Here is a 13,042-nt window from a genome sequence, read left to right on the forward strand (position 1 = left end):
AAGGACCCCCAGCTCCATGGCCAGCGTGGGACCAGATGTCGAGAGGCCGGCCTCGAGCCCCAGGCCCCATGCACTCTCACTCTGAGCACGGCTGGTGCACCTGGGACCCGGTTTCCCTCTCCACAGCACCAGCCCCAGGGCCAGGCAAGACGGCAAGGGGGAGCTGTCAGCCTGGGAGGCCCAGCAGAGCCACACAAATGGCTGTTTGTGTCCTCAGTTCCATCCACTGAGATCCCCCACACCAAAGTGACTAGGGCAGCAGGCGCCAGGCCATGGTCACAGCACTCGGGCAGACCTGTGACCTGGGGGGCCCAGCCAAGGCTCGGCATGAGTGTCTGTCTCCGCCGGGCAGCCGGCATACCCAGGAACACCCAGTGTGGGGGACAGTGGTAGATTTTTGCCACCTAGAATGTTCACAACCACGGACAGAGCCATGTCTGATGCAAGGACACGCCTGGGCTTTGTAACCACCTGAGTCCATAAACTTTCTTTTTTATTATTAAGTGTGGGCAGGGGTCTGTTCTTGCAACTGAGTCCTAACAGAAAACACGGGATTCACTGGCCGCGGGGAGAGCTGAGGATGGGACAATAAGGCACGAGACACCTGGACACCTGGACAGAGGTGACGCAGGCTGAAGTCCTCGCCCGCCTGCCCTGGGCCTCCGGGAGCTCAGGCTGCAGTCCCTGGGCCTGGTGACACCCACAGCATGGCAGTCTCTGGCTGGGCTTTGGGGAGCCCACATGTCTGATTGGCAGGCCTGGGCTTCCCGGAAGCCTTCCAGGACTCAGGCTCTTCAGTGGGGTGTGCTTGTCGTGGTGGAGGTGGCTTTCTGTGGCTCAAGGCTACACTCCTGTCCTGTCTTCCCTCTGCGCTCTGAACCCCACTCTGGTCCCTAGATGCCTAGGGACCTGGGATTGTGCAGCTCAGGAGGCTGTCTGGAGCTGCCGCTGCAGCCTGCAGAGCTGGGAAGTGGCGTTTGCTCCCAAGAGGTCTGGGTGCTCTGGGGCTTTCTGAAGGGAAAGGCATTACCTGCAGTGGAGCCGGAAAGACACGGTGTCCAGCAAAAAGGCACTGGGAGTCCAGAAAGTCACTCCCCACCGCTGTGCCCGCTCAGAGTCCTGGGCAGTGGAGCTGGCCCAGGGACAGACTCTCTGCAGGCGAGGGGGTCAGCTGTGGAAGGCAGACCAGGCCACACCTGAGCTGTAGAACTCCACGCGGCTGGACCAGTCGCCGTCCCCGCTGCCCTCCTTGTCCTCGTCGGAGTCATCGTCGTCTCCGCTGGATGCTCCGCAGATGGCCCGGGTCAGGTGGGCCTGCTGCCCCGGGGACCCCGCGCCCTGCTCCTCCGCCTCCTCCTGCCGCTGCTGGGCGGCCAGCTCGCGGTAGCAGAGGCTGCAGACGCGCACGGGCTTGGGGGACAGGCGCGGGAGCAGGAAGCGCTGGCGCGAGCACTCAGCGCACACCACGAAGCCACACTTGCGGCAGTGGTGGCGCCGCGTGAGGGCGGAGAAGCGCGTCTGCGTGCAGCGCATGCAGATGTCCGTGGCCTTGTCGGGGATCCAGGGCGCCGCGTGCTCTGTGCTGGGCGAGCGGCCCGTGGCCCGCAGCTGCCGCCGCACGCACTCCTCGATGTGGCTGATCCACTCCTGGCGCTCCGTGGCGGAGGCGGCCGACACCACAAAGGACTTCTTGGCCGTCTTGATCATCCAGCGGTTCTTGGCCTGCAGCGTCTCGGGCAGCAGCTCCAGCGTCACCTCCTCCAGGGGGATGATGTGCTGGCTGCGGTACTTGCGCTTGTTGAGCACGATGCTGCCGTACACCAGGATGTCATTGAAGAGGAAGAAGATGCGCGGCTTGGCCTTCTTGCGGCACTCCTTGGTCAGCACACCCTCGCCCAGCAGCACCCGGCCCAGCAGCGCCAGCGGCTGCCCCGAGGCCCCGAAGCAGCTCTCCACAGCTGCGATGCGCTGGCTGTTGATCTCCGTGTTGGCCAAGTGGTCCACCATCGTCTCCAGCCCGCTGCAGGAGGAGACAGACAAGGAGAACGTCCAGGCAGGCGTGGGGGTGTCAGAACCAGGCTGCCCACCCCCACCTCACTAACCAGCCGCACCAGACGACCCACGGTGCCCTACAGGCCTGCCTAGCACTGACAGGCATCACCCCAGAAGTGGACACTTAGACTTGAGTACGGGGAACTTCAGGAAGGGAAAGGGGATTCCTCAGTACAGGACACGTGGAGGCCAGACAGGGACGGGAACGGAGGGATAAAGTGTGCTACTTAGGCTGGGAGCAGCAGCTCACACCTGTGGTTCTAGCACCTTGGGAGGCTGAAGCAGGAGGAGGCCTCAGCCCAGGAGTTTGAGGCTGCAGTGAGCTATGATCACGCCACAACACACCAGCTAGGTGACTGAGTGGACTCCATCACTTCAGAAAAACAAAGTGCTACTGAGGAGGTGACCCCTATGGGCAGCGGGGTTCAGCTCCACCGAGGAGCCTTGAAAAACAGGGTGGAACAGGCCTGGATGGGACATCAGAACCGTCCATGCCAGGAGACTTGGGTCTCCACCCCCAACCCATCCCTGACTCTGCCATCCACCAAACCAAGCTGTCACAGGCCCTGCAGCCCATGTACCCACCCAGTGAGTACAGCGGTCACCACCAACATCACAGGCACGGGCGCCAAGTGCTTCCTGTCGGCCAAGCGTGACTGGGGACTCACTTAGTCCCCGCCCGACCCCAGGATGCAGAATCCCCACTTTACAGCAGGAGAACTGAGGCAATGTTGGGAAGGAGGGGCCCCGGAGCCCGCATTATGCTGCCCTCCTGTGTGGAGTGTGAGGCACACAGACCCCTCTGTTGGTGCCCTAAGCACTAAGCACTAACTCAGAGCTCATGCCAAGTGCCCCCTGCTTGATCCACACACACATCAGCCCACCAGACTCACAATCTTGAAGACAGTGCCTCAGCCTCCCCTGCCCTCAATGGCACAGCCTCCCCAGTCCAAGCCTCCAGTCCTGGCCTCTCCAAGCTCTAGGAGGGCTCTCAGCATAGATGCTTACCTGCTTGTCTAATAAGCTCTTCAAACACAACACATCCAACACCAAGCCCAGTCCCCGCAGACCTGCGCCTCTTCCTCTCCTTCAGTGACACCACCATTCACCCAGGAGTTCAAACCCCAGATCTAGGACGCATCCTTGAATCTCCCCGTCCCTGTACCTCCAACATTCAAACCATGAGCAAATCTCATCATCATTACCTCTCCACTCTAGCCTGCCCGCTTCTCAGCACACGGCTCTGCCACCGTATCAACAACAAGGTGCCACTGTGTCCCACCTGAGACAGGCTGTCCCAGGGTCGGCTCCTTCCTGCAATGGGTTCTCAGTTCCCATCTGCCTTCCAGAAGGGTTCTCCCTGACAACCCCAGCTCAGGCACCTCTCCCCACACCCAGGACAGGCATTGACAATCTATGGTCTGAGAGTCAAATCCGGCCCTCAGCCTGCTTTTGCAAAGATTTATGGGCTGGGCGCAGTGGCTCACGCCTGTAATCCCAGCACTTTGGGAAGCGGAGGCAGGTGGATCACAAGGTTAGAAGTTCAAGACCAGTCTGGCCAAGATGATGAAACCCCGTCTCTACTAAAACTACAAAAATTAGCCGGGCACGGTGGCAGGCACCTATAATCCCAGCTAATCGGGAGGCTGAGGCAGGAGAAGTGCTTGAACCTGGGTGGCAGAGGTTGCAGCGAGCTGAGATCGCGCCACTGCACTCCAGCCTGGGCAATAAAGTAAGACTCCATCTCACCAAAAAAAAAAAAAAAAAGATTTATGGGGACACAGCCACATTCATTAATTATTATCTCTGGTGGCTTCCACACTGCAACGGCAGAGTTGCATGTTGGTGACAGGGACTACATGGTGACAAAGCCTAAAATATTCACCATCTGGCCCTTTGTAGAAAGGGTCTGCTGACCCGTTCTCTGGGATTCCACCCTATTTTATTTTTTCTTCATGGATTTAACAGGACCTGCTGTTTTCTCGCCTAGTCATTGCTTGCATTCTCTGTTTCCAGCACTCAATTCTTATTTCCATGAAGAAAGGAGCCTCTTCTTGTTGACTGTGCCTACAATTCATGGAGCCATGCCAAGCACACACTAGGTGCTTCATAGGCAGCTCAGCATGGTTCCAAGCAGCTCCCAAGGCCCGCTGTGCATGACTCAACTCTTACCTCTGCAGAGGAAGAGGTGAGCGCTGGCCCCCACCACCACTTGCACACAGGCGTTCAGGCACACACAGCACGCCTGGGCCTGAGCTGATCACACCCACAGTGTTTCTGGGTCACCGAGCTGCCGTTCTGAGCCTGGGCACCTGTAGGAAGCCAGAGTGGGGCCCCAGTGCGGGGCCTGGATCATTGCGCAAGAGGGGAGGCTGTGCCCCTCGAGTCCCATGCCACTTGTCCCTGCAAATCACAAGTGTCCTGAGAAGTGCTGCCCACACCGCCTTATGTAAGAACTGCTATTTTTAGGTTGCTGATCTTGGCTGTATACTGCGAACCTAGGGGATTATCAGTGACAGCCCTGGCCTGTCCCGCCATAACTGATCACTGAGTACCTGGCTGATGAACAGTTCGACAAAACCAGAACTGCATTCCACAAAGAGCAGTAAATGCACAGCAGAGATAACCAAAATGCCTACCAGCAAGGAAAAGGATAAAAACCCAGGGCTACTCACGCAATGAGAGATAGTGATTAATGTGATCTGACAGCAAACCACAAACACTGAGTGGAAAATCGCAACCTGTAGAATCTTGTATGTAAAGTGATACCATTTATACAGGAATTATATAACATTCTGGAAGTGTTCAAGAACTATATCTACGAATAAAAATAAGAGGAAGGCCAGGCAGTGTCTCATGCCTATTATCCCAGCACTTCGGGAGGCTGAGGAGGGCAGATCACCTGAGATCAGGAGTTCGAGACCAGCCTGGCCAACATGGTGAAGCCTCATCTCTACTAAAAATACAAAAATTAGCCGGGTGTGGTGGTGAGTGTCTGTAATCCCAGCTACTTGGGGGGCTGAGGCAGATGAATCGCTTGAACCCGGGAGGTGGAGGTTGCAGTGAGATGAGATTGCGCAATTGCATTTCAGCCAGCCTGGGTGACAGAGTGACACTCTACCTCAGAAAAGCGGGGGGGAAACAAAACAGAAAATAAATAACAAGTGTTGGTGAGGATATGCAGAAAACCTGGAACCAGTGCACTGCTGATGAGAATACACCCTGGTGCAGCCTCTATGGAAAACAGTACGGAAGTGCCTTCAAAAGTTAAAAACAGAACTACCATCTGATCCGGCAATGCTACTTCTGGATATATATCCAAATTGAAAGCAAGGACTAAAGTAAATAAATATCTGCTTTCCCATGTTCATACAGCATCACTCACAATAGCCAACAGGTGGAAGTAACTCAAACATCTATCAGTAGGAGAATGGATGAACAAAATGTGTAACATACGTACCATGGAATACTATTCAGCCTCGAAAAGGAAGGGAATTCTGACACATGCTACCACACAAATGAGCCCTGAAGACATCATGCTAAGTGAAGCCAGCCCATCACAAAAGGACAAGTACTGTAATGACTTCTATGAGATACCCAAAGTGGGCAAGTAGAATGGTGGTTGACAGGGGCTGCTGGAAGGGAAATGGGGAGACTGTCTGGGTATGGAGTTTCAGTTTTAAATGATTAAACAGTTTTAGAGGCCAGGCATGGTGGCTTACGCCTTTAATCCCAGCCCTTTGGGAGGCTGAGGCGGGTGGATGACTTGAGGTCAGAAGTTCAAGACCAGCCTGCCCAATATGGTGAAACCCTGTCTCTACTAAAAATACAAAAATTAGCTGGGGATGGTGGCGCATACCTGTAGTCCCAGCTAGTCAGGATGCTGAGGCAGGAGAATTGCTTAAATTTGGGAAGCGGAGGTTGCTGTGAGCCGAGATCACGCCACTGCACTCCAGCCTGGGCGTCGCAGTGAGACTCTGTCTCGGGGGGAAAAAAAAGTTTTAGAGATCTGTTTCACAACAATGGGAATATATTTAACACTACTGAATTGTACACTTGAAAGTGGTTAGGATGGTTAACAAAAAGATTTATATTTTTCAACAAAAAAAAAAAAAAAAAAAAAAAAAAAAAAAAAAAAAAAAAAAAAAAAAAAAAAAAAAAAAAAAAAAAAAAAAAAGACACGGGAGAAAGTGGCCTGGGGAGAGGACCTAGATGCAACCAGGAATGGGGGACTCAGATTGGATTTCACCTTCGTCTACAATGTTTCATTTTTTTAATTAGAAAAAGGCAGCAGTAAACATGACTGAAATCCAAATACCTGTCAATTTCAAGAAATGGGAACATGAATTTCTTCTTCTAATTTTAAGGTCCTCAAAAAGAAAAGAATTACAGGCCAGTGTCTAGATGGAGTCCTGGGCTCCATGGTCTGGGGGCCGCTGAGCAGGTCTCAGGATGGGACACCTGGCTGGGCCTGGCAGGGTGACCGCATGGCATCCGGGTCTGGGCACCTGCTGGGGATGTCAGGAGCCCCGAAGAGGCAAGGCCACATGTGCTGAGAAGTCAGGCCACTGGCAAAACAGGACGAAAACCCAATCCTGAGACTGTAGACCAAAGCCTCACACATTCAGTAGCCGAGGCAGGTGGGCTTTGTGCCCAGAGAGCAGGTAGCCCCCCGTCAACCCTGGAAGCTCGCTGAGCTCGGGAGACTGGGGCCAGCAAATGGACAACACAAAGGAAGGGAAGGAGCAGCACCAGGCAGAAGACAGCTGCAGGCAGGGTGCCCAGTCCACCCTGGACCCAGGCAGAAGACAGCTGCAGGCAGGAGTGCCCAGTCCACTCTGGACCCAGCCAGCAGAGAGGAGAAGCCTGACACTAACTCTGCAGCCTGTGCAGGGAGCTCAGAACACTCAACATGGGACCTCGATGCTGTTCTGCCCCCCCCACACCGGTGACTCACAGACCTCCTCTAGGCCCTTATGGCCAGTGTCCAGCTGCTGGTGGCAAAATGTGAACCAGGAAGGGCGAGGAGGGGCATCTGGTGGCGATGAAAGGGGCTGGGCTGAGAACTGACCCCACACTGGGGCAGCCAGGGGCTCACATGTGCCCCACTTTGTGAATCTGCTGAGGGTCCCAGGCTGGGCGAGGGGCAGGGCAGACAACATCCTCCTGGGGGCTGCCCCGGCATGTTCGCCCTCTCTTCGTGACCATAACTCCACACCCTAGTTTGACCTGGCCCGTAAGTTTTTCTTGACAAATACAGCAGCCCAGAGTTAAATGGGAAATGCTTTTTTTCTTTTTTTTTTTTTTTTGAGACCTCGTTTTTGTCTTGTTTTGTTGCCCAGGCTGAAGTGCAGTGGCGCAATCAGGGCTCACTGCAGCCTCAAACTCCAGGGCTCAAGAAAGCCTCCCGCCTCTACCTCCCGAGTAGCTGGGACCAGAGGCATGCACTAGTATGCCTGGCTAATTTTTAAATTTGTTGAAGAGGTGAGGGTTCACTATGCTGCTTAGATAGGTCTTGAACTCCTGGCCTCAGGCGCTCCTCCCTCCTCATCCTCCCAAAGTGCTGGGATCACAGTATGAGCCACTGAACCCAGCTGGGAATCCTCTTTTATCATTCTCACCAGGGAAATGAACCTCCTTCCCTTAGCACAGGGGAGGAGAAAGCTGAGCCCCGTCCCTGCTCATTTGGGGTCGGCCTGCCTTGGGAAGATGTTGGCGACAGAGCTTCCTGGCAGCCTCTGGGCCTCAGACAGTGCCTGTGCTGGCCCCAGTGTGGCCCTAGGGCTGCTGGTAGATGGGAGGCCGCGGCACAGGGGCAGTAAAACTGGGGGACCAGGCAACGAACAGACCCGTGTCCTTTTTTGAGGTTTCAGAGGCATAGGGGCTCTCAGGCTCAGTGATCCCACTGCCTGCAGAGGGGCTGGAGGTGCTCACAGGAGCATGATGGCTTGGGAGCCACATCCTGAGACCCACCGCGTGCCTGCGGAAGCCGTGAAGCCAGGTTCTGTAGGTGGCAGCCCAGGTGTGATATGTGATCAACAGCAGGGGCTGGAGCGCTACACCAAATCTGAGCCACTGCCAGCTTTTCTAGGTCCAATTTTACCGAAAGACAGCCATGTGGGACACAGGCACTATGGCTGGTAAAACCGAAACTATTTGCTACCAGCTTTTGACAGAGAAGGTTTGCCAACCCCTGATCTACACCACGTCACGTTGTAAAATGTGTAACGCACACATTGCAGGGCACGCTGAACAGGCCACGCAGGGCTCTGCCTGATGGGAGTCGCCTGTCCTCTCCCCTACTCGGTGAGAGATGTGTGGGGCCCCAATATGGTAGCCCGGGAAAGTAGGAGCTGGGCAGGGGGTGGCGGGGCAGGGGTGGAGGGCTGTAACTCTTTCACCTTGGGTTACACATGGGGACACTGCTCAGGGACGTGCAGGGCCAGGGTTGCTAAGGGAATTAGAGTTCTGGGAGCAGCTCAGCCCTTTGGACTTTCCCTTGACTTCCAGATCGGGGTCCTCCTTCCCTGCAGGGATCTGGGCCCCACGAGGGCCCACCCTGCTTCCAAGCCTGCCTGATTTCATTTTCCAAGTATTTATGAGACCTACTGTGTGCCAGACACTTTGGGAGGTTACAGCAGGGAGCTGGGGACCAGGCCCTTCAGGAATGCACACTTCCTCCCAGTGAGACTGGAAGAACATTAACAAGGTCTTTTCTGAGAGCCAGTGCTAAACGTAGGGAAGAAAAAGACTGGTGCGCCCAGCAGGGCCGGGGCTGGGGTGACAGTGGAGGTCAGGGAAGGCCTTGGGAGGAAGTGACCTCACTCCAGCCTGAAGAAGCCAGCCGTGCAAAGACCTAGGGGCACAGCTCCAGTCCTGGGGAGCAGCTCAAGGTGGAGAGGGTGAAGTCAGGCCACAGAGGAAGGAGCGATGGGGCTATGGGGACAGATGAAGTCGCAGGGCCGGCAGGGACCATCCTGCAGACCTCAAGCCTCCTCTCCCTCCAGAGGGGCCGCCCCTTGGCTCTGTCTAGCCCTGTGATTCCTGGAAGGCCCTCCTCCGGGAAGAGACCAGTAATAGGAAAAACAAAGCAAAGCAAAACTGGAAGTGCCTCCAACGGAGTGCTTAGCGCTCATCAGGCTCAAAGTTAAGCATATTACGTGCATTAGTTCACTAAATCCTCACAAAAGCCCCCTTGGGGAAGGTACTTCCATCACATCAAAGTCCCTCCCCAAGGTCCCTGCTGAGTGATCAGGAAGCCTGGTTCCAAAATAGCTATGAGCTGCGGAAGGCTGCACTCAACCAGAGACAAAATCAGAACTCCAGAAATCACATCCAGCGGGTGTTGCCTGTGCTCCAAATGCCTGATGCCCAGCCCGTCCCTGGCAGGTCCCTCAGCTTCGCTGGGCTGTCCTACCCTCCAAGCCACACCAGCCAAGCCCCCTTCCTTCCTCAGGTGGGCTGGATTGGGTAGGTCCCCTAGCTCCCCCGGGCGCCTGGCCTGTATCTTGGCAGCCCTGAGGGCTGACATGTGCAGGGACGAAGGCTGAAGTCAGACTCACCTAGGCTCACACAGACTCCACTGGGAATGACGCTGTGCAGAGGACGATCCCAGCGCATTAGGGGACTACCTCCCCACCCACCTCCTTGGCCTCTGACCTTCTCTGGCTGGGAGATACCAGCTGTGTTCAATTTCCAAAGGGGTGCTCCCCTTGGGCTGCAGGGTGACTCGGAACCTCTGCTTTCCCACTTGCAAAGGGGCTGACCACACCTCTATCCTACACAACCTGTCTGGTGTTGGGGAAGCCAGAAAGGAGGAGATTACAGGCCGCCTCTCTCTGCAGGTCTGCTCAATAGTTTCCTCTCTGAGACCGCAACCATGCCCGAATCTATTTCCCTTGACAGCTCCCACCAAACTCAACTGCTCCAGAGGAACTGGGACCCCAACGCCCCCTCCCCAGCGCCCCGAAAGTGTTGATCCACTTACAACACCTCCCTGCCCAGGGGGACAGTGGTCCCATCCAGGCCTCCAGACTGCAGACTGGGACTGAGAAGAGAGGCCTGGCGGCCGCACGAGACCAAAACTCCTGAAAACACCACCGGCAACCAGGCTTGCTGAGGCCCCTGCAGCCCCGGGCCGCCCGCGAACCCCTCACTCCCACCAGCTTACACCTGCGCGCTTCCACGGGAACTCCGCCTCGGCTCCTCTGGCCCCTGCCTGCTCTCCCTCGCTCTCCCCAGGCTCCCTGCCGCGCCCACCCCGCAAGCCGCTCAGGATCGCCGTTCCCCGGCTTCTTCTCCGGCCAGAGTCCGCGGCGCCGCGCCGCCGCGCCCCGCCCGCCCGGGAGCCACCCAGATGGTGCGGCCGGAGGGAGCTCGCCTGCCCCGGGGGTGGGGATGGGGGGACTCGCCTCCGGGGCCCGCCCCGCGCCCCGCAGCCCGGCCGGAGGACGGTGGAGAACTCACCTGCAGCGCCGGGCCCGCGCCCGGAGCCCCGAAGCCACCCCGCGAATCCGCACCGCCGCCGCCTCCCGCCCGTCCTAGGCCACCCGGCGCCACTCAGGTCCCCGCCCACTCCCCGCCGGACACGCCCCCGCGGCGGCTAGGCCAATCGGAGCCCGGGGCGCGGGAGGGGCGGGGCCTGGGCGTGCCTCCCGGAGGGCGCCCGAGCTGGGGCGCTCAGCGGGTCCGGGACTGGGCGGGGGCTGGCGCCGGTGTTTGAGCCCCCCCCGGCCCCGCCCCGCCTCCCTTTCCGTCCGCTGCAGCCGCACGCGGAGTGCGGCGTCTGTCACCCGCTGGGACTGCGAGCCTGGCCCTGGGCGGGGATGGGGTGGGGGCGCCGGCGACTGCGAGACCTGCGGGGCTCGGCGGGGAAGGGGGGCGGTGGGAGGCTCGTGCCTTCTGGTGCCTCCGGAGGGCCTCACGACACAGTCACCCCCAGCTGTCGTAATATGAAAATGCGGCAGAATTTTATAAACTTTTTTTTTTGAGACCAGATCTCCCTCTCGCCCAGGCTGGAGTGCAGTGGCGCGATCACGGCTCACTGCAGCCTGCACAGAAATCATCCTGACCCCAGGAGAATTAGCCCGCCAGGACCGGCTACTTTTTGTATTTTTGTAGAGACGAGGGTCTCACTATGTTTACCAGGCTGGTCTCGAACCCCTGACCTCAATTGATCCTCTGGCTTGGCCTACTTAAGTGCTGTGATTTCAGCAGTGAGTGAGTCACCACACTTGGCCTATTTTAAATTTTTTTATAGTGGAAAATTTCAAACTGAAGGAAAGAGAATAGTCCAGGGGACCCCGGTGCCCATCACACAGCTCCAGCACTAGCAGCAGGTTCTGTCACCCCTGGCCCAAAAGCGCCGGAGCCTCCTGTGCGGCTCAGAAGGAAATTCCCAGGCTTCAGCGCCCCAGGCCTCCCTGGCTCTTCCTGGACTCTTCCCCACAGCTTCTCTCAAACGGGCTTCTTCCTGTTCCTCAAAGCCCCAGGCCTTTGCTTCTCCCTCCATCAGGCCTCAAACTGTCACCTCCTCAGGGAGGCTGCCCTGGCCACTCACAGCGGTTCCCTGCCTCCACCCCATCTCCCTCCACAGTCACCCGTGTTTGTGACTTTGCAAAGCATCTCTCCCAACCCGGAATCCTCTCCTGAGGAGGTTCAGGGCTGCCTCCCAGGCTGTGGCTTCTGTGGAATGCTCATAAACAAGTCATGCTGGTGGCTTGCCTCCCACCCAGGCTGTGAGTCCCACGGGCCAGATGATAATTTCTTCTCATTCAGGCAGGATTTTCTTCTGGTTCACCCCTGCAACCCGCGTGCTGAGAATGGGCAGTGCATGGAGAAATGCACTCTGTGCCTGTCACATAGATGCAGGTTGTCTTGCCAAATAGAACCCCACCTGGGCACCCCAGAGGGGCTGGCTCAGGCCAGGGCAGTGCCTGCGGGGCCAGGACAGGGTGGGAGGGGAGCAGAACAGGAGGAGGGCTGATGGGCTGCAGGGCCATGGGGACGCAGCTAGAAGAGGTGCCTGCTCTCCTGGGGGGTATGGGCGAGGCTGTGAGGTGGGCCCAGTGCTGGTGACCGGCCTCTCCCAGCTGAGAAGGGAAGGGACAGGGAGCAAGGGAGGGAAGGAGGAGGAGGGAAGAGACAGGCAAGTGAGAGGGCCACCAGCAGTGGCCTTGGGGAACCCCCTCCCCACCACCACCTCACGGCACCCACCTGCTACCATTGTCCTCATCAGCAAGGACAGCATTTATGAGATTCAACAGAAGCCACCATCTGGTAAGTAATCCTGAACCCCACTAGACCCAAATGATGTCTGTTGGCTTTCAAAGTGCTTAAACCTTTTAAAAATGCATTGCAGTGAACATTAGCTATGGGGAGAGTTCACATAAAAATCAGGATCTTCAGCTTCTCTTAAATCAGAAGATTTGAGAGTGTGGGTTCTCTTTAGAGAGGCCCTGTGTTCTGCCCTCCACACTGGTCCCCACACTCCCTCTGCTTTCCCCCTTGGGATGCCATACCCCCTTTTGTACCTCCGGTTGAACATACGTTTGGGTATACAAGTTCCGAAGGTGTAGCCAGGCTGCCACAACACAGAGCAGAAAACACAAGATCTGAGATCCCACAAGCTGAGTCATAACCAGGAGGGTCAGTGGTGCCATTGGGACGCTCGGAAATGCCACCTTGAGTGTACACACACTGCTTGTCACCAGCGGGTGGAGGGGGACTTAAAGCTGAGCCTCCAAGGCTGTGATCCATGACTGCTCAGTGCCAGGTCTACCACCTCCCTGGCAAGGGGCTGCTTCTCATGGGGGGTAGGCCCTGGTTGAGGTGGAGGTGGCCGTGAGACTCGGAAGGAAGCCCGTTCCCTGGGGAGGCAGGGCTGTCTCGTTTATGACGGTGTCCTGGCATCTAACAGCATGCCTGTACAGAGGAGGTCTTGGGAGAGGGAAGCCTTTTCATGACTGGGAAACTAGAGGGAGGATGCACA

General features: G+C 57.1%; 1 protein-coding gene across 10 annotated transcripts; it reads right to left on the minus strand.

Annotated features, from left to right (window-relative positions):
- Nucleotides 1-460: 460 nt before the first annotated feature.
- Nucleotides 461-10,998, minus strand: PLEKHF1 (pleckstrin homology and FYVE domain containing 1). Of its 10 annotated transcripts, none has more exons than XR_005195661.1 (4): nucleotides 10,519-10,587; nucleotides 9,615-10,139; nucleotides 8,909-8,988; nucleotides 6,009-6,029 (listed from the first exon to the last, which is right to left on the minus strand). XR_005195661.1 is itself a non-coding variant. In XM_017499897.2 (2 exons), the coding sequence occupies exon 2, from the start codon at nucleotides 2,005-2,007 to the stop codon at nucleotides 1,168-1,170; it is 840 nt and encodes a 279-aa protein (XP_017355386.1). In that variant the 5' UTR covers nucleotides 2,008-2,020; nucleotides 10,519-10,998; the 3' UTR covers nucleotides 461-1,167. The 10 variants fall into 10 exon arrangements, 4 of the variants coding, with proteins under 4 accessions (XP_017355386.1, XP_037584241.1, XP_037584240.1 ...); XR_005195660.1 differs by having other exon boundaries at nucleotides 8,909-9,109; XR_005195662.1 differs by lacking the exon at nucleotides 6,009-6,029 and having other exon boundaries at nucleotides 8,442-9,109; nucleotides 9,615-9,769; nucleotides 10,040-10,139.
- Between the last annotated feature and the right edge of the window lie 2,044 nt (nucleotides 10,999-13,042).

This window comes from Cebus imitator, unplaced genomic scaffold (genome assembly GCF_001604975.1).
Source record: "Cebus imitator isolate Cc_AM_T3 unplaced genomic scaffold, Cebus_imitator-1.0 Scaffold261, whole genome shotgun sequence".
NCBI classification, from domain to species: domain Eukaryota; kingdom Metazoa; phylum Chordata; class Mammalia; order Primates; family Cebidae; genus Cebus; species Cebus imitator.

Bases quoted from the DNA above. Each gene is read 5' to 3' on its own strand.
- PLEKHF1 (XM_037728312.1), bottom strand. From the start codon at position 4,444: ATGGGACTCGAGGGGCACAGCCTCCCCTCTTGCGCAATGATCCAGGCC. The intron at 2,021-4,322 runs GTGGGTGTGATC...CTCCTCCTGCAG, and splicing joins CTCGGTGACCCAGAAACACT to CGGGCTGGAGACGATGGTGG.